We start from the raw sequence: 21,089 nt of genomic DNA, 5'->3' as shown, positions 1-21,089 counted from the left end.
AATACCCTTAGGAAAATATCATTTCTCTTGCTGTGTAAAACACCGGAATAGCAGAATAAAACTAAGAGTTCAAAGCAGTGTTTTATAAAACCTGCTAATTAAAAAAAATACATTTATAAAAACAATGTATATAAAAATGCTATATACATTCACTTTTGGTTTGTTCATTTGTTTTGGGAAGTGCAAGGGCTGGAAATCAAACCCAGGTCTCCAGAATGGCAGCCGAGAGAATTCTATCACTGAACTACCCTCTTGCACCTCCTCTCTGTTCTTTTTCTTTTTTGGGCATGAGCAGGGTCTGGGAATCGAACCTGGGTCTCTAGCATAACAGGCGAGAACTCTGCCACTGAGCCACCGGTGCACAACCCAAACACTGACTCTTTAGACTACATTTTTCTTTCTCTCCCAGAATCATGTTGAATCGGTAGTCATCAAAATAGAGAAGAAAAAGGAAATTTCTATTTCTTTCATAAGCTTTTGAGAAATGCCTATTGTCTTCTTTCTTCCAGGGTGGCTTTTAAAAAGTCCAGAGCATGTTTAAGTGCATATATTAAGAAAAAATTCTTTCTGTCATCTATAAGGTTTATATAAAAACTCTGACTTCACCATTAGACTTTGTGGTCATAAAAAAAAAATCTGTGAACGTACAATTTATATAAACAAAATAACATTAAAAAAACACATAGGTCCCCTGCTGGAAAGGTGATATGGTTATCTTTAAAGGATTCATCTAGAGGATGTAGACATGAGATGACGAAAAGAACAGTAAATATTCTCAAAGATGCTGCTTGTTAAAAAAACCCAAATACCATGTCTTTGATTAAAAATGGACTTTAAAAAAATCAAAACAATCTCTGGGACACTCTCTTCCTTACTCTTTCAATTTTTCCCTTCACATTATATGTATTAAACTATACATTTTCTCAAATCACAAGCATAATTTAAGCCAAATATAATCAAATTTATTAAAATCTATTGCAGAAAAAGAGTATGGATCTCTCAGATGCTCACTTCTAAGATGACAAAGAAAAGAAGGAACAATGGTGGTGCCAAAAAAGGTTGTGGCTCTATGCAACTTGTTGCCTGCAGGAACTGTGCCTGCAGGGTGCCCGAGGATTAGGCCCTTAACAAGTTTGTCATTCAAAATATAGTAGAAGCTGTGGCTCACAGGGGCATTTCCAAAGCATGTCTTCAACACCTATGTACTTCCTAACCTGCATGTGAAACTACAATACCGCATGAGTTGTGCCATTCACAGCAAGACTCTCAGAAACTGTTCTCGTGAAGTCTGGAAGGACCAAACATTCCACACCAAGGAAGACCTGCAGGTGCTGTTGCACAACCTAAACCAAAGCACTGTAAGAAGATGAGTCCCTCAAGAATGATTAAAAAGTAGTCTCTGGAAAAAACATCAAATGGAAATTAAACTTAAAAAAAAAACTGTGGAGAGATATAACAGGTTCATGTATTGGAAAACTCGATAGTATAAAGACATAAATGCTCCAGCAATTATCTATTGACTTAATTAAATTCCAATCTAAATGCAACACGTTTTTAAGAAAGAATGTGAAGAAAATTGATTCTAAAATTTATAAGGAAATGTGAAGAGCTAAGAATAGCCTATATACTCATAAAGATGAAGAATGATGCTAGAAGAAAAACTACACAGAAACAGACTCTCACACGGATGGCACCTTAACAAAGTTGACAGTGTAAACCAGTAGCAATAGATTAGACTCTTCACTAAAATACTACAAGAGAGCTAGATATCTATTTGAAATGGGCAAAAAAAGGTTATTTTGACACCCTAACACATGTTACATACAAAATCAATTTCAGGTGGTCCACAGATCTATATATAAAAGAAAAAATGATGAAATAGAAGAAGACCAGAGGAAACCACCTTAATAATTTCACAGTAGAAAAAAACATCTATAGAAAATGGACCAAAAAAAGCTAACCCTAATAGACAAAGTTGACTGTACTAAAAGAACTTCATTTCATTAAATAACACCATGAAGATTGAAAACGCAATCCACAGAGCTAGAGAAGATTTTCAATATGTTCAGAATTGCTAAAATCCAGAAAGAAAAGAGGACAGAAATTGTTTTTTAAATAGGAAAAATTTTTAAAATTTAAAATATTTATAAATATTTTACATAAAGAGGAAATCCAAAACCAATAGATAAATTAAATGAAACACCATTTAATACTAGTTAGTTGGGCAACATTCCAAGTACATGAAGTTCAATATGCAAAATCAAAGTCTATTTTTAAGAGTGATTATTTAGGGGTAGAGATTGTTGAGTGACAATACTTCATGATCTCTCATTTTTCTGCACATCTTGTGAGTGGAGACACTGACTGCCCTTTGTTTTGGAACAACTAGGACTCAGGGAACTGGCACAAAAAAAAAAGCTGATACTATGGTTCCTGTTACTGCTGTAAGTAATAACTGCCCTTCATCTCTGACCCAGGTGTCTCATGTCTTCTACCAGTATCCATGAAACCAGAAAAGGCTACTTTGTTAATTAGCAAACAGAGCTTTCATAATTCTTGACAATAAGCATTAATATAAAAATGAAAATGATGATGATAATTACTAACCTTTTTAAATCTGTGAAGGAGACTGGAAAAATTATGATAAATACTACTAAGGAACAAACAGTATTATTATTACTACAACATAATCTATTCTAGTTTAATTTTCAAAAATGTTGTAAATTCTTTGGGATAAGTTTCCGAGTAGCAGAATAGAGTTAGAAGAATTCTTTTTATTTTCATATCTTTCTGTTGCAGAATCTGCTCTAAAAATGTTGTTATTGAAAGCCAAGCATGAAATAATAAATAATGCTATAAGACAGATTTCTGAGTGTATAAAAGTAAAAAGATGAAAATATAAGTAAAAAATGATTCGAAAAATATAAAACATCATACAGTATACTACCATCAGATTGCTCTACTCATTACGTACAATGATGGTGATTAAATATACAAATTAAAAAATGTTTTTGTATGTGGGAGAAGAAATGAATGTCAGTATTGCAGGGTACTGAAAATAGCATATGGGAAAAAGTACAATCGATGTAAGGTAGGGTCTAGTATCATCAATAACTGCTTCCACTGAATTTAACAAAGACATTATGCCAAAATTGAATGTCAACAGGCTGGGGGATTAGGAAAGGAGTATGGATTCTGCGTGGAAGAAAAGGATATGTGTTCAGACACAGTCTGGTAGCAAAGGCATGTCTATACAATTAGGCTGGATTATATGATGTGTGAAAATGTGTGATGTCTAAAAATGAACAGAGAGAAACAAGTGCTAGAAAGAATGCAGAGAGAGAGAGAGATGTTAATTACTACTGGTAGGGAAATGAGAGGTCTAGGCCCTTGGAGAGTAGTGTGGTGGTTCTACAGGAGGCTAGGGGTGGGGCTGCCATATGATCCTGAAGCCCAGTTGTTCAATGTGTACCTGGAGGAACTGAGTATGAGGACATGAATGGATATTTGCACACTGGTGTTTCTGGCAGCAGTGTTCATGATCCACAATGAATGGAGGTGACCGAAGAGTACAAAGACTGAGAAATGGAAGGGGAAACTATGGTGTATATATACAATGGACTACTGAGTGGCCGCAAGAAGGAATGAAGTTGTGGTGCAAGCAACTTGAAGAATGAAGCTTAAGAGCTGTATTTTGAAGGAAATGTTAGGAACAAAAACGCAAATATTATCATGCCTCAATCATATGTACTAACTATAAAATAAAAATTCGGTGAACTGAAGTTGAGAGCTTAGGTTATCAGGTTGGGGCTTATTGTAAAGGGTCCTGGATTGTAAACTCTTACAGCAAGTCACATATATTCAGGAGTTGTAATTGTCAATTCTAAATTCTGAGATACTGAGCTGTTTGCATATAACATGGTCTTTCCTGGAAATTTTGGATATTTATGTGATACCTGAGACACAGAGTGAGTTCTGAGGCTACAGACGTCAGCAGTATCCCATACAGAAACTGTTTAAAAGTTGAAAAAGTGATCAAACATTGAGTAGAGACATGAATGAAGCTGTTCTTTTTTTTTTTTTTTTTTAAAGAGAGAGGGAGGAAGGGAAGGAAAGACAGAGAAGGAAGGAAGGATGGAAGGAAGAAAGGGAAACATCTTTATTTTATTATATTTTGTTTGTTTGTTTTTTGTTTTTTACATGGGCTGGGGCCGGGAATCGAACCGGGGTCCTCCGGCATGGCAGGCAAGCACTCTTGCCCGCTGAGCCACCGCGGCCCGCCCGAAGCTGTTCTTGATAGGACTAAGGTATATCAGAAGACTGGGTAAAGGATGATATCATCCATGTTTTAAAATTTCAAGTTCTGTGTAAGACTAAAAGGAGAGATGTTTATTTGGTGCAAAATTTATATTTTGGGTGGTGCATTTCCTAATTTAACTTGTATGGTCAGTTTAGTTAACACCATAAATACATGGAATCTTGAATAGGGCATGAGATTTTGTTGGTTTGTCCTGGTTAGCGTAATGTCTGGATAAATTCCAGAGAGAACGGGACAGTGAATAAAGAAGAATTTGCAAAGTCCCCTTAGGGGAATGTGGAGAAAGGGGGCAATATTCAACTTCCCATTTGGAGAATTTCTGATATTCTCACAAGCAGTGGGGATAACCAGATCAATAGGCCAAGTCCTTGATCTTGGGGGTCGCCCCTATGAAACCTTATTCCTGCAAAAGATAGGCTAAGCCTACTTAAAATGAGGCCTAAGAGTCACCCCCAGAGAACCTCTTTTGTTGTTCACATGTGGCGTCTCTCTCTCTCAGCCAACAAAGCGAGTGAACTCACTGCCCGCCCCCTCTATGTGGGACCTAACTCCCAGGGGTGTAAACGTCCCTGGCCAACGTGCGACAGAAATCCCGGGATGAGATGGGGTTCAGCATCAAGGGACTGAGAAAATCTTCTTGACCAAAACGGGGAAGAGAGAAATGAGACAAAATAAAGTATCAGTGGCTGAGAGATTTCAAACAGAGTCGAGAGGTTATTCTTTTGCATTAAATAGATATCCACTTTTTAGTTTATGGTGTATTGGAGTGGCTGAAGGGAAGTACCTGAACTGTAGAGCTGTGTTCCAATAGCCTTGCTTCTTGAAGATGATTGTATATTGATACAGCTTTTACAATGTGACTGTGTGATTGTGAAAACCTGGTGCCTGATGCTCCTTTTAAGTAGGGTATGGACAGATGAGTAAAAAATATGAATAAAAAAATAAGCAAATAATATGGGGAACAAAGGTTAAAATAAATTGGGTAGATGTAAATACTAGTGGTCAATGAGAGGGAGGGGTACAGAGTATGGAATGTATAAGTTTTTTTCTTTATTCTTTTTTACTTCTTTTTCCTGGAGTAATGCAAATGTTCAAAAAATGATTATGGCAATGAATACACAACTATATGATGATACTATGAGCCATTGATTGTATCCCTTGTATGAAATGTTTGTATGTTAAAAATGTACATTCGTCTGTTAAGGAAGTGCCTGAAAATGTAGAGCTGTGTTCCAGTAGCCATGTTTCTTGAAGATGATTGTATAATGACTTAGCTTTTGCAATATGACGGTGTGATGGTGAAAACCTTGTGTCTGGTACTCCTTTTATCTACTTTATGGACAGATAAGTAAAACATATGGATTAAAAATGAGTAAATAATGGGGGAACAAATGTTAAAATAATTTCAGTAGATTGAAATGCTAGTGATCAATGAAAGGGAGGGGAAAGGGGTATGGTATGTATGATTTTTTTCTTTTTTCTTTTTATTTCTTTTTCTGAATTGATGCAAATGCTCTAAGAAATGATCATGATGATGAATATACAACTATGTGAGTTATTGATTATATACCAAGAATGGAATGATCACATGGTAAGAATGTTCGTGTTTGATTGTTATGTTTAAAAAGTAAATTAAAAAAATTTTTTAAAAATCCATTACAGAGCCCATCAAAAAGTTTTGCAAATGCAGCAAATCTAATCTAGCTTCAATTCAACCAGTCTTTCCAGTGTTCAATATTATTAAACCTAAAAAGGATTTGAGGCAGTTCTGAAATATCCGACATACACATATATTCCATTATTACTCCAGATGTATATTTCGCACACTGATACATTCCAGACATTTCTTTCTATTTTACATTTGGCTTCCACAAGTATGTACCAACTCTAAAATCACCATTTAAAAAAAAAAAAAAAGAATGCGTGTTTGTATGTTGTTTTATTAATAAAAAATTTTAAAAAAAGAATTTAATAAATAAAAAAAACTGTTTTACTCATGAATAATAGTACAGCTCAAAACTCCACAATGTTCTGACCATCTCTCATTGGATTTTTTTAATAGAATGGAGAACAATCTTGCAAATACTTATAATAAATGGTTAATGAATAGGATTCTAAGACAAACATGCTTTGTCCTTTGTTTTCGTTCCCTGGATGCTCAAGTAAACGCCATGAAATAAGTTGGGTTAAACATGGCAATTTATTAGCTGATGATTTTGAGTCCAGGATGCAATTTTAGACTGCAATATCATGCCAAATCAAGCATTATCAAAGTGATGCTTTCTTCTCAAAGACTGAGGCATTGTGGGGTTCACCTCCATCAATCCTTGGTTCTTAGGCATATGGTGGGTTCTCCTGGTCTCTCCCTTCTCTTCTAGTTTCAGATGATGTTCAGCTTCTGGTTACTCCCTCTGTGGCTTTTTCCTTGGTCTGAATTTCATTTTGCTTATGAAGGACTTCAGTAATAGGAATTAAGACCTATCCTGATTGAGGTGAGCCACACCTTAACTGCAGTAAAAGGTCCTACTGACAATGGGGTTCACACCCACAGAAACGGATTAAGTTTAAGGACATGTTTTTCTGGAGTACAAACAACTCGAGATCAACATACTGCTCAAAGTATGGTACTTAAACATTGAATTAAAGGTTTTATTTTCTTGACAGCAAAAACAGTCAGTATTATGCAGAATAATATACCAAACAAAATAGAGCTCCAAGTGCAGATCTAAGCCTTGATCAGCATATTTTATAATCTCATTTTTAAGATGAGAAAGTTGAAAAACAGCAAGCACTAACATCTCCCTTCCCAGTTATTTTTGTTTCATTTAAAATAAAAGAACTGACATATTTTAAAACTCCTATCAAAACCTGGTACAATGGGTTTATTCCAGAATGTGGAAAAGGAACAGTATAGAACGGCCAGATGACCTCCTATTCCTACTAGCTCCCAAAGGGCGTTTGTGGCGCCCTTTGCCTAGAATGAATAACTGGTTTTCTTCCTTGGCTAATTCTTGCTTACATTTTACATTGTAGCAGTTTAAACACCCGTCTCCAAGAAAACTCACCTGAAGCCCCTCGCTTGTACCAGTGGTTGGCCTCCTACCTGCTCCCACACACTGATGAATGTACCTCTCTCTGGGAACCTTCCATAAGTACAAGCTCACTGAGAGTCTACCTAGGCACGGTGCCTGAATATTTCTGAAAAGCAGCAAGATTGAAGACAATCTATTTACTTCCTCATACATTATGCTTCCTCTTACACATTGTTTGCTTTCTCTCTCACACACACAATCAGATGCTGTGCATGCCACAGAATCAGCCACACTTGCACACTTATTCACATAGTATAGTTTTAACAAAGATGCTGTGGTTTGAATCTGTTATGTACCTTAGAAAAGGCCATGTTCTTTTAATCCACTCCTGTGGGTGGCAGACCTATCGTTGGTGGGACCTTTTGGTTAGGTTATTTCAACTGAGATGCAACCCATCCCTTTCAAGCTGGGTCTCAATTCTTTTACTGGAGTCTTCTAATAGAGATGAATTTAAGAGACACTCATAGAGAGAAGGACCAGCAGACATCGCCGTGTACCTTCTCATGTTAGAAGTGTTCTGGAACCTGGTGGTCTGACTTCAGGGAGGGTATTGTCCTGTTGATGCCTTAATTGAGATATTTTCACAGTTTTAGAACTGCAAATTATTAAGTTAATATATCCTCATTTGAAAGAGCCAACCCATTTCTGGTATATTGCATTCTGGCAGCTTTAGTAAATGGAAACAGATGCATAAACACCAGACCTCAGTCAAAACAGTGGCCTATTTGAAGAGGCAGAATTGAAGCCAACACCTCTAAGCCGGTCTCTTGTTATTCCTCCAGCTTCCTCCAGAACAAATAGAAATGCTCTATGACTATACTTTTTTCTGTAGACAAGGAACCAGAAATAAGAAGATCTTGGAAGTAATTACTGTGGAGGATCATCAAATATGAGTTAAAAGTAAAGCCAACCCAAAGATTGAACTTTGAGTTTCTGTTGGAATACATTACTAAGAATACACACTCCAGCAGACCCAGCATCTAAAAATAGCCCTTGCATTTACCAAAGCATCCTCTCAGTTTACACTCCTAAAAGTAGCATAAAATAAAATATATCAATCAAAATATCTGTATTACTAGAGGATAGCCGATTTCATTTAATGTAGAACTTAGTGTAGTTGTAAAGATGCGATCAATCCTTGACTTTCAATCATTTAACTTATTTTTTTAACAAATTATCCAACTGTTTAGCATGCATAAGACCGCATGACTATAATACAAAGTGGGGGGGGGGGGGGTGTTTGTTTTTCATTTAACATTGCAATATACACAGCAAGTCCAGACAGACTAGGACTTACAATCTGAATAGAAGTATTTAACTTTTTCCATGCTGTTTATGTTTACAGTGCACAGAAGTCCTGTAACCAAGCTATGTAGCAACGTACACAGAACTGAACTGTAACATAACACAGTATGCAGAAGCATTGGATTTTATGATTTTCTCTACAAACATTTAACTTTTAAACTATAAGCATTTTAACATCCCTAAACTGCCTTTTACAATGCTATATATATCATAATTCAATTACAGAATGAACATTTCAAATCACAACTTTCTTACAATATCTACCAGTTAATAGTCCAACTTCAGCAACATTGACATATTTTATTAGCAGATTTATTAACATAATAAATTTAAGTGTTCTGTTACATTCTGTCCTTGGAATATCTTTTCAAGAATTACTAGATAGTGGGAAAATAGCAAATTGGAGATCACTGATTGCTTATGTGTACAATTGGGAAGAAAATAGATTCAAAGAACATGTAGAAAATCCTAGAAATATTAACTATTATGCCTAAATGGCAAAATATTAACCTTCTCTCTCTCTGGGAAGAAATCTTCCTTATCCAACGTAAATAAATTGTTTGAATTTCTTATACTCAATAATTAAAGGTGATTTGGGAAATACATTATAAACAGACAGAGGTACACATGTATCCAGTAAACTTACTCTAGGAAATCTGCAGAAATAAAACTAGTGCCGAAAAAAATCAATGCTATGGAATGAAGTCTTTTTCAGCCCTCTTCAATCAATACCTGGTTTTCCTCATTGTTGTCACTGAATTCTAGGAGGAAACAATTATATTTGGACGCGGGCTCTAAATCCCATTGGATTGTCTATGGTAAAACACACACACACACACACACACACACACACACACACACACACACACACACACACACGGTGAGTGGTGCGATGGTGGCTCAATGGCAGAATTCTTGTCTGCCATGCCACAGACCTGGGTTTGATTCCCAGTGCCTGCCCATGCAAGAAAAAAAAAAAAACCCAAAAAACCACACGCTTATAATGATTATAATGATGCACTTTTCCTACAGCCCTAGTAATAACAGAGGTCTCAGTAATGGGCAGTGAAACTATCCCAGCGAAACAACTGACATATTAAAAAAAACACACACACAAAAAAGTCATCTGAGTGGTTTGGTCCACCCTGCTCTTTAGGCCTTGCTCTCACCAATGTCAACCCTTCTGCTGCTTTTGTTTTAGTTCTCAGAACAAATTTGAGGCAGAAATTTAGGCAGGAAGCAGTTATTAAGCCCAATCATCAAATACATGGTATTCTTCCACAACATCATTCTCTCCCACCTACACCCAAATCACCCAAGAGGGAGTGTTAAGAAATTACAGAAAACTTTGCCAAGAAAAAGGAAAACTGAAAAATCATTTTGAGAGAAGTTTTAAAACCTCCCCGGGATGGACTCAAGCTGCAATATGACCTCACGCCAAAGTGATACTAATTTAAGTATAGATTCCTGTAAGTAAAATGATCCTGAGGCTAAATTAGATCATACTTCTAACATATGAAGGAGGATAATGGTCAATCTCTGTAACTCTACACTGAATTTTTTTTCACTATACATGGAGTATTATGTACTCCACATTTTCTCCCATTCATCCTTCAGTGAGGAATATATTTCTCTTTCTTCTCACGGCTTTACTTCAGAAGAACTGACTTAAGGAATTATTTGAGTGCCTTAAATAAAAATAATATGTAGATTTAGACCTTGGAATTAATGAAGTTACAATGGAAAATAATTCTCAGTAAAGGAGAAAACCATCAAAAGCGCTGTATAAAGGGACTTGCAATTTTTACTTCTAAAAATAATTTCTTGTGCATCACTGAAAACTGTTTTCCTAACAAATAAATGTGTTGCACCATTAAGTGGAGTCATTAATCAAACCTTAAAATTTCCATTGGCTTCACTTCATTTTCTTCTATTCTCAAATTATTTCTGATTAAAAAAAAAAAAGGCGTGCCTTTGCTTCAAGCAACCCCTTCAAGAACATGGAAAGAGAAATTACACAATGGGGTGAAATTATTTGCAAATCATGAATCTGATAAAGGACTTGTATCACAGAATCCATGAACTCTTACAACTCAATAGCCAAAAGACAAATAACCTAATTTTTAAAAATGGGCACAAGATTTGAATAAACATTTATCAGAAACATAATGCAATAAGTATATAAAAAGATGCTGGCCATCAATAGTCCTTAGTGAAATGCAAACCAACCATACAGTGAAATTATCACTTCACATCCACCAAGATGGCTATAATAAAAAAGAAAGATAATAATAAGCAAATGAGGATGTGGAGAAATTGGTACCCTATACACTGCTGGTGTGAATATAAAACGATGCTGCCACTTGGAAAATAGTTGGCAGTTTCTTAAAATGTTAAACATAGGGTTACCATATGATCCAGCAATTCCACTCCTAGGAATTCATCGCAAAGTTAAAAACATATGTCCACGCAAAAATGTATGTAAATGAATGTTCATAGCAGTATTATTTATAATGGCCAAAAAAAAAGAAAACAACCCAAATATCCATCAACTGATGAATGGATAACATGCAATATAGTCACACCATGGAATATTATTTGGCAATGAAAAGGAATGATGAGCTGACAAAGGTTACAGTATGGATAAATCTCAAAAACATTATGCTAAGAGAAAGAAGCCAGTCATGAAAGACCACATTTTGTATGATTTCTTTTTATGAAATGTCCGGAATAGCAAAATCTACAGATACAGTAGTTAGATCAGTGGCTGCCAGGATTGGGGTTGGGGTTTGGGGGAGGTGGGGTGATGGGAAGTGACTACTAAGGTTTCTATTTGGGATGATGAAAACGTTTTGAAATTAGATTATGGGGATGGTTGCAAAACTCTGTAAATACATTAAAAATCATTGAATTGTACACTTTAAATGGGTGATATTTTATGCAATGTAAATTATATCTCAAGGTTGTTAAAAAAAAAAGGGAAGATGCACTGCTTCTTGGTGATTATGCTGAGATCTCCCGTCATTTGAAAAAATAGTTTCCATGTTTAGATCTAATAATTAAACAAGACAAAGAGAACAGAGTGTCATTAAGGGAGCTGAGGTCCTGGTGATAGCAGCAGAAAACTATTTGCATTTTTAGGAAAATGTGTTTATGTAAAACAGGTCTACAGAATATGTCTGAGCAAAGGCCTCAGCAAACAATGGCCAAATATTTCTGAACAGAACTAAAGGTTTAAAGCAGCAACATTCGCAAAGGCTTAAGACTGTCAACCGGATAGACTTTATGGTCCGGCCCTTTCATAATTAATTGGCAACTCAAAGCCGGAGTAGTAACTAGCCAAGAAAGGGAGGCAAAAGGCCTCAAGGGAGTAGCTCCCTACTGTTGGGGAATTGTCTTGTTCTTTAAGCTGCGGCTCTCTTTGGGAAACCTTCCTTTCCTGTGCCTGGGGGTTCCCATACCCTCGCCGCAGCGCACTTGCCCAGCCGCCCGCACCTTCTTGGCTAAACCGCGCACAAGGACATCATGAGGGTGGTCCCCGGAACTGTAGGAGGCGTAGGACCCAGGCCCAGGGAGCGCTGGAGCAGCAGAGAATAGAGAGGGGCTTCGACACCCACCCTCCCGCTTTGGGGACTGGCTGTCCGTTCCGCGGTCCCTGCCCTGCGCTGGGCGCGCCCGCTGCAAACATCCCCCGGACCCGGTCCCTAAGGTCGCCAACGTCCCCCAGGGTCGCTGCACGTGAGGTTGCCGAGTTCCGCACCCAGCCCAGTCCTATCTCCCGTGCCGCTTCAAGGGCTCCTACCTTCCGCCTCCACCATTTCGAAGACATTCGGGTCGCCCATCTTGGCCAGCTCGTTAATGACACTGATGCCCGAGGGGCAGCAGGCAGTGGAAGCCAACGAATGGAGGCGAGAAGATCTGGGGTGGAGGCTGAATCTGACTGTGGGTCGCCGCAACTTTTCTTTCTCTCGCCTGTCCTCGTCTTCCTCCGCAGAATCCACTGCCCTTAGACCCTTCAGCTCCCTGGGCTTCTTTTCCAGCTTGTAGAGATTCAACACCTGCTCAGCGCCCTTGTCCCTCAGCTTCACTGCCCTCTCTCGGTAGCGCTCCTGGGATTTCTCCCAGTACTTCTCCCGATACTTGTCCGGATGCCAGTCACCCGGCTTCCTCACCTTACGGAGCTTCACCCGGTCCTTTCTACTACTGCTTTCCCGCAGCTGTCCTTTCCCGTTCGCTCCGTCCTTTCTCCGCCTTTCTCCCCGCCTCCCGGCTTCAGAGCTCCAGGTCGCCCCACCCTCGGGGATCGCCATCTCCCCGCCCCCCGGCCGGGCTGGCTCGGAGCCTGCCAGCTCATCTCCCTTCCTATCGGCGGAGCCGCCTGGCGTCGCCTCCGCTTCCTCCCTCCCCTCTTCGGAGCCCGCCAGCTCCTGGCTCTCTTGGCTAGTCAGTTCCATTCCCAACTGGCTTTCCAGGTTCCCATCCATCGGGTCGACCCACATCCAGGGCTCCTCTCCCCCCGGGCGTGCTGTCTCCCTTCTCTCCGGATCCTCCTCTGATCCCCATTCACCAGTCTGCTGCTCCCATGGCCACTTGTCCTGGTCCTCGTCCATCCTGTCTGGCCCTTTGCCTACCTCGGTTGGCACCTGAGGGGAACTCCCGCCTGGCTCGGGAGTTAATTTTTGTCGGGTGAGAAAAAGGGCCTCCTACTTCCTTAAAGGGACCCCCTCCTTAAAGCCGGCGGGTGGTCTCTTAGGTTGCTCCAGCCCCCCCTCACTTCCGGCGCGCGGATAGCAATCTTTCCTTGCGCCTCGCCTGCTTCCCTGAAGCGAAACAGGACGTCTGTCTTCTAGAGTTAGGGGAAGGTAAAATCATTCATTGTGGCCTTAGTTCGAATTCAGCCTTTGACGTTTAGAAGTTGGAAGAGTGGGACGAGTTACTATAAGCTTCCGTTTCATCATATTTGAAATGAGAATAATAATAGCGTCCACCTCCTAGAGTTGTGAGGAGCACAATAAGGTATTAAAATTTTAGCTGCTATTAAAAGTAACCTTAATTACATTGAGCCCTGCTCCACGGACTCTAAGGGTCGCTTAGTGTGCTGAGAGCTTCAACCACAGAGTGGGTAGTCCCACTCCTTATCGGCCACTGTGAATTGTATGTTTTTTTTGGAAAACTCAACTGCCTGCTCGTAATAATTGAGACAGTAAGAGGAATTGCTGTCTAACAGAGGAGGCAAAACAGATGAGTGAACTAACTGGTGAGGTAAAAGTCTTTGCTAAGAGAGCTTTGTGCTGAGGAAAGAATGTCTTAAGAATTTGAAGCTGGGATGGGATGATTTGAGAATAAGGAGATGGTGATTAAGGAAGACAGCCCTTATTTATTTTTTGCTACTCTATTTATTTTCGTTTCTATTGATATTTTAGAACCAAAAATCACTTTGTACAGATCAGGAAACTGAAACCTGGAGAGAAGTGTTTTGGTGAAGGTCTATCTAATCCATAGTGAAAGCTGAACAAGAAATAGTCGTTTTCCTCTGTATCTTGATACCGCTTCCTACTGAAACCTTTAGGGATAGGTTGATCATTATAGTCAAGTGGTTTGAAACTGTGGGCAATTCCTTACTTACAGACATGGCGTATTTTGAAATTGTATTTGGAAGGTGAACAAACATGTGAACAAACATGTAAATAATTATATTTACATGTAATTATAATAAATTACAAATTATGATAATTTATTTTGTTTTTACCTCTTCAATATTAATCAGTATTCGGTTCAAATCTAATTTTTGTAAATATGAATGTTCTATGTTCTTTCTCTATACCAGGTATTGTGCTCAGTGCTCTGGGTATTGTGATTAAACAAGTAGATGCAACTTTGCTTTATATAGATTAAACAAAATAAAGGTAATCAATCATTTTCTATTATGTTATATTTTTCTTGTTTTGCATCATATTTGAAGTGACTGTTATAAGAGATTAAATGTTGATGATTTTGCCCCTAATCAAGTGGCATGTTTTTATGCTGAACTTGCTGTTTACCAATTGTTTTAGGATTTTGTTAACAAAAAGTTGAAGGCCAAGTTGTGTTCTTTTAATGAACGTCGATATCTTATCCACAGTTCTTTAAATTTTGAGAAATTTTCTCATATTTTTATCACTGACATATTTTGTGCTACTTCCCTATTCATAATTTTAGGATCTGTCCATTTTCTCCATTACTCTATACTACTTCTTTAGACATAGTCTTCAACTATACATTTACAGAATTACATATTCATTCTTTCAGTAATGGAACACACTACTTAAGTATATGATTGGGCCCAAGAAGTTATCTTTTTCAGTTCTCTGAAAGATTTCAGGTCTTAGTTTCAAAGTCTGCTTGTGCAAGTATCCAGTAGCATCTTTTTTATTTTTCACTTTTATGTTTTATACTAATGGTCATGTAGAAGGATGAATTATGTACATAAAGAAAACACATGCTCCTGGTCTTCATCTGCATTCCTGTGGAATGAACCCACTGAAAATGGAATATCTTGAAGATATTTTGGTTAGATTGTAGCCCAATTAAATGAGAATGGGCCTTAATCTGATTACTGCAACTTTTTATAAGAAGAAATTCAGACATAGAATAAGAAAGCCAGGGGAAGGAGCCAGATGCTAGAAGTTAACAGAACCAGGAATAGAAAGGAGAGGACATTAACATGTGACAGGAAAGCCAAGGGACCCAAAGACTGCTAGCCAGCCAGAACACTACCGATCCTGGGAAGACTACAGCCATCTAGGCTCTGAAACTGAGCCAGTAAGTTCCTGTTTTTTAAGTCAGCCCATTCTGTGGTGTTTGTCATAGCAGCCTGGGAAACTAAGACAGGTAGTATGCAAAAAATTTTAATGACTGTAGAAATAGAGCTGTAAATATATACATGGCAATGCTTTGGAAATGAAACTTTCATCTATCAACTCGAAATCTTTGTCAGCTGATGAAAGAAAGCCTGAATTCACGTATAGACAGGTACTTTAGGAGTGTCGGTATATTATGTATGACAGACTGAGCTATATAAAATTTGAATGTGTTACACTTGGGCAGCTTTTGAATATTTTTATTCTAGGAACATAATTGAGAAGATGGATTTAACTTAGGTTCAAGAGAAAAAGTTCATAAGCTAGACTCTGAAGGCCAAAAAAGAAAGTCATCTAATGAATCCTCTTTCTGGTAGCTAAAGCAAGGATATGATACCTCCAGTCTGTAATCTACATCTGTGTGCTTTCTTGATTTTTCTCCTAGAATAAGTTTCTTCTTTTTGGACTACTAGCATTCAGTGTTTTTTGCTCCTAAAAAAATTCATTTATTCCATGTATTTTCATATCACTGCCATTCACAGAGTTCTAGAGAGCTCTTTACCAGAGTCAACGGATATATGTTCAATCCTTGACTCTGCTTCTTAATGAGCAGGACAACATGAGTACCATATACAAGTTATTTTGCCTCTTTGAGTTGCAGGTCCCCCATTTGTGTATATTAAGACTCTTACTTGCTCTACCCATTACTCAAGGTTGTTGTGAAAGCTGAATTAATCATATATATGAAGGGACTTTGGAAACAATAAAAATATAACAAATGTGAGAAATTTTATAGACTGGAAGAGGTAAATTAATAGATTTGCAAGTATATGTTAATACTAGTTGTGGGACCAAGTGTGTTTCCTCTTACAAAATGTTGCTTCAACCATTTCTTTGGATTCCTGGCACCTTATGACTCTGCACAGATTCCTTATTCACTAACTCCTGGCTTCAAGGAGGCACCAAGTGTCTTTATTTGCAAAATTGATCACTTTGAGTCCTGTATTTTTCTGGATCCTGGTCGTTTAAACCCTAGTCCTCTTTATTATTCCATTAGTGATAATCAACCCTAGTCCTCTTTATTATCACCTTCACCTTTTCTACCAGCTTGCATTCTTCTATCTCCTAGAAAAAACTGACTTTACAGGCTGACCTCTAGAACCATTGCCATGATCAAAAAAGCAGGTTTTATGTTTAGCATACATGTGCATACTTGCTGTCTACAAATCTAAATTCCCAGGATGGCATGGCCACCCTGCCTTCTCACTAGGAAAATGGCATTGGCTCCCAAACTAAAGAGATAATGGAAAACTATCTTCACAGAAGATAGAGAACAAAGATGCGTTATTCTTCCTTATTTTTTCTCATGTCTGCTTGTGACATCAATTAATATTATAAATAGCACTCCCCTACTACTTTCGATCATCAAACAGATTTCTCTCACACATAGAAAAATATCCAAACACCTTCCTTGCCATGGATTGCAAAGCTATGTTTACATGATTTGACTCTGGCTAAATCTTCTGGTTAAATCCCTATTATTTTCTACCTCCCTCTTTCTCTTGCTTAATGCTCCAGCCTCCATTTCATTGCTGTTCCTCAAGCACAGGGAACACATTCCCATCACAGGGCCTCTGCACTTGCTGTTCCCCTCCCATAAAGATCTTCACACAGGTGCTTGATGGCTCACTGTCTTACAAGTTTCTATGCAGCTATCACTTCTTTGGAAAGGACTTTGCTGACCACCCTAAGGTAGCAACCCACATCACTGTCCTCTTACCCTGCCTTAATTTTGTCATAGCAGTTATCACTTTCTGACTTTGTGTATGTATTTGTTTATACATATTTGTTTATAAAATCCATGAAGGTCAAGCTTTTGTCTGTTTTCTGTATTGTATCTGTGGTACAAGAATAGTGTCCGACAGAGTGGTTTTCAATAAATATTTGTCATATGAATGAGTAAATGAATAATATGACATGACCAAGGTCTACCTTCAAATTTCCTACTGCCTGAGTTCACACAGCAGCAGACTTCTCTAATGCCCCTTACTTCCTGACAGCTGGGATATTAATTGTATTACACAAGTGGACTAACCACTGAAGTGTCCAAGTGTCATTCTGAGAGATGGCTCTAGTTCTGAAGAAACCATAAAATTTACCTAAAAAAATCTATTAGAGTTAGCAGAGTTAGAGAGTCACTTGGAATGTCGCCTAAACATCTAAGCATCAGCCTCTTATCTTCTCTCTGTAACAGATGCTGGACCTTTGGTAAGCATTGGCAAGAATAGGCAATGTAGAATGTTTTCTAAGGACCATTTTCCTCTTCTCTCCTCCATCTCCCTGCAAGCTAAGACCCACATCTGCTTTAATGCTATTATATCCCTGTAGTGACATGTGCCGTTTAGTTTAAAACAATCATGTCCTCTTTTTTAAAATGACAGTTGCTTAGAATTGTTATTTTTCTTTGGCAAACATATAAATAAGGTGAAAAATGAACCTGTGTGGTTAAGACTGGCTAGATCACATAACAAGAATCTGGATCCCTGGACCTTGAGTGAATACATCTGTGTCACAATTTCCGAGAGATCGTTCACAGATAAGCTTTTCCCACTGGAAGTCTACACACTTTGACTCTATATTTTCTTTACCATCAAATCTTTTTCAGTCCCTACCATGCCACTGAAAGAAATCATTCCCTTAAAGGTCATCCTTAACTGCCCCACTTCTGTCGTTAAATCCTATGCTTCTCCATCCTTTTGTAAACCACCTACTATAGCTATCAAGACCTGCATCATCCTGAGTCCCCGCCCATCCCATTCTTCAGGCACTGTGATGTGGAAGAAAGCATTGGGCTTTTAAGTCAGGTGTTCTGGATCATAATCATCTGCCCCAGATTTGAACCCCCACTTGGCTACCTAATGGCTGAGTAACATTGAGATGGTCAGTTAACCCCTCTAAACATTAATTTCCTAATTTAATGGAAATTTTAAATCCATCAGGTGGGGTGGTTGTGAATAATAATAGTAAAACCTTGACACATAGCAATCATTAAATGAATGTTAATTTTCACCTTTCTTTTGTACCCACAATTATTTCCTCAGCTTTTTCACCTTCCATCAAAGTCTCTCTTGTTATTTTAATTTATCCTTTTCCGTTAAACATTACTTCTTTGAGACTCTCACTCAAATATCCAGCTCTACACCTACCTTTTGTTGAACATTTCTAAATCCTTAATGAAATTTGTAAGATGCTTTTATTTCTAACATTACCCTAATGTTTTTTTTTCAGGGGAAAACACAAGAGCAGTCCCCCACTACCAAAAATTATGCAGTCGAGTTTCTGGCATTTGAAGAAATCGCAAGGTTCAGCACACCCGGTATGCAGTGAATGAGCCTCACCCTAGGAGGGAGGTATGCCCCCTGCCGTGTAAGTAAATTGCCCAAATTTAACAAGTCCAAGTCTAAATCTATCTTCTCTCAAAGTAGTTCAACTTCCGAACTCCTGCTTCTTTCATAGTTACCAGAATTACCTCAAGTTAGTGATTACTAGCTCTCATACTATTATTATTTGAGTACTTGCTAAGCTTTGAATAGTATGCTTTGCCTCTATCACTGCACTGAGTTTTGGTTTTGATATGAAGGTAGGTACTTTTATCAGACACCTCTTATACCTGTCGCACATCTTGGCTTACATTTTAAAAAAATCAGTTTTATTGGGACATAATTTATATTAATAACTTTAACTACATTAATAAAATTAATCAATTTGAGGTGTGCAATTAGATACATTTTATGACATGTATATAGTCATATAACCAGCACCACAATCATGTTATACAATATTTTCAAATAATCTCTTGTGCCCCTTTACACGTCGTTCCCTCTCCCCATCCACTGCCCCTGGCAACCACTAATATACTTTCTCTCACTATTGTTTTTTGGCACAGGTATAATCTGAGAATATCTTGCATCAACTCTACTGAGCATCTAAAGCTTTTTGCCCTGGGGCTTCTCCACTGCCACAGTGTGGGTTGCTTAAGGGTATCCACTCTTCTTTATTCTGACACATGCATAAACCTGTAAGTAGGAGGGAGTTAGGGCAACATGGGTGGCCCTTAATCAATGCAGGATGATTGATAAATATTCCTCTTTCCATTCTTTGAAGGGACACTTCTGAGGTACATTCTATATAGCTCCTCAGAGATTTCCCGAATGGTTTTACCCCCACTTTCCCACAATGAAAGCCTTCAATTAGCTTTCCTTTTTTTCATGTTTCACTCTTTCCAGTCCCCTTTTCCTTGGGATCATGTCCCTAAATAATCTTCCTGCACACAAATCTTATCTCAGGCTCTGCTGTAATAGGAAATCCAGATGAAGAGAGCACTATTATTAAGTCCCTATATATATATATTTTATTTTATTTTTTTTCTGGCTGAGGAATCAGGCTAAAAGAGGTTGACTGCTCAGGATTACATAGCTACTAAAAGACAGCAAAGGCTTAACTCTGAATTACTGACTTCACAGTTGATGATCCTAACTACCATAGTATATTGCTTTTTAAGGTAGAAACTAAAATTAGCTTTGACTTTGTCCAATATTTTTATGTTGTATATCTAAACAACTAGTTTCCTGCTGTATCTTCTTTTTACATGTCTCATTCATCAATTATTGAAAATTATTTCTTCTACATGGAAGCCACAGTGGGTAATTTTTGGCAGTCATTCAAATTTCACTGCTTCCTCTCCATTTCTATTGCTTTTACTTTACTGTCACCCCTTTATTTCTACAACAGCCTCTTTGTTCTTTCCTTCCATCCAACCAGGCAATATTTCTTAGTAGAAAGTCTGTGGCTTTGGAGATTGATGGAACTGATTTCAAATCCTAGCTCCCTCTGTTCTTGTATCTGTGCTATTTGGTGAGTCTCTTAACTTCTCTGAGCCTCAGTTTCTTTATTATGAAAAGGATAAAATAATTTCTACCTTACAGAACTGTTTGGAGATTAAATGTAATAACTCATGTTTACATTGTTCAAATATTAAATGATGAGTTACCATTTTCATACTATAGCAAATAAGATATATACATATATGACATATATATGTATATATATATATGTATGTATGTGTGTGTGTGTGTGTTATATAACAAATTATTTTCATCATTGAATTGATTTTAAGTGGTAGATTGTTTTTGAAACCTGGAGCCTTTATTTTTAAAAGATGCATTCATTCTTTAATGTACAAGAAAATATTGATTTTTGTTAGTGTGTAATACTTTTAGAAATATATAAAGCCAACCCAGAAATTTCTGAGCTTTGAAATCAAGTATCTGATGCATAAAAATGCCAATACAGATGTTCTTAAAACATTGGAAGAAACCCTTAGGACCCAATGCATTTATATATTGATGAAAGTGCTCCATTATGCAGTGTTCAGATGATCTTTTAGTGCTGTGGCAATGAAATAAGAGCTTCTCAGAAATAGTAGATTCCCATTAAAAGGTGATTTAATGCTTGGATTCAAATTTACTGTTGGCT

General features: G+C 37.8%; 1 protein-coding gene, 1 long non-coding RNA gene and 1 pseudogene across 8 annotated transcripts in view; 1 reads left to right on the top strand and 2 right to left on the bottom strand.

The window, feature by feature from the left end:
* Window positions 1-13,431, bottom strand: part of ANO5 (anoctamin 5) — a 119,519-nt gene extending 106,088 nt beyond the window's left edge. For all 4 annotated transcript variants that reach the window (XM_077114230.1, XM_077114231.1, XM_077114233.1 and 1 more), the window contains exon 1: window positions 12,518-13,431. In XM_077114230.1, the coding sequence (XP_076970345.1) occupies window positions 12,518-13,325 (808 nt within the window). In that variant the 5' untranslated portion in view covers window positions 13,326-13,431. The remainder of the gene's footprint in view (window positions 1-12,517) is intronic.
* The window catches only part of LOC143644784 (uncharacterized), a 136,670-nt gene continuing 127,888 nt past the window's right edge, over window positions 12,308-21,089 (top strand). For 2 of the 4 annotated variants that reach the window (XR_013156867.1, XR_013156868.1), the window contains exons 1-3: window positions 12,308-12,657; window positions 18,843-18,980; window positions 19,501-19,632. This is a non-coding gene — a long non-coding RNA (uncharacterized LOC143644784). Of the gene's footprint in view, window positions 12,658-13,355; window positions 13,578-18,455; window positions 18,495-18,842; window positions 18,981-19,500; window positions 19,633-21,089 lie in introns of those variants that run through there. The other 2 variants (XR_013156869.1, XR_013156870.1) reach the window with 2 other exon arrangements.
* LOC143645339 (U1 spliceosomal RNA) lies at window positions 18,840-18,988 on the bottom strand (annotated as a pseudogene).

This window comes from Tamandua tetradactyla, chromosome 8 (genome assembly GCF_023851605.1).
Source record: "Tamandua tetradactyla isolate mTamTet1 chromosome 8, mTamTet1.pri, whole genome shotgun sequence".
Taxonomy (NCBI): Eukaryota; Metazoa; Chordata; class Mammalia; order Pilosa; family Myrmecophagidae; genus Tamandua; species Tamandua tetradactyla.
Note: the sequence above shows the minus strand (reverse complement) of the source record. Positions and strands in the feature narration are given on the sequence as shown.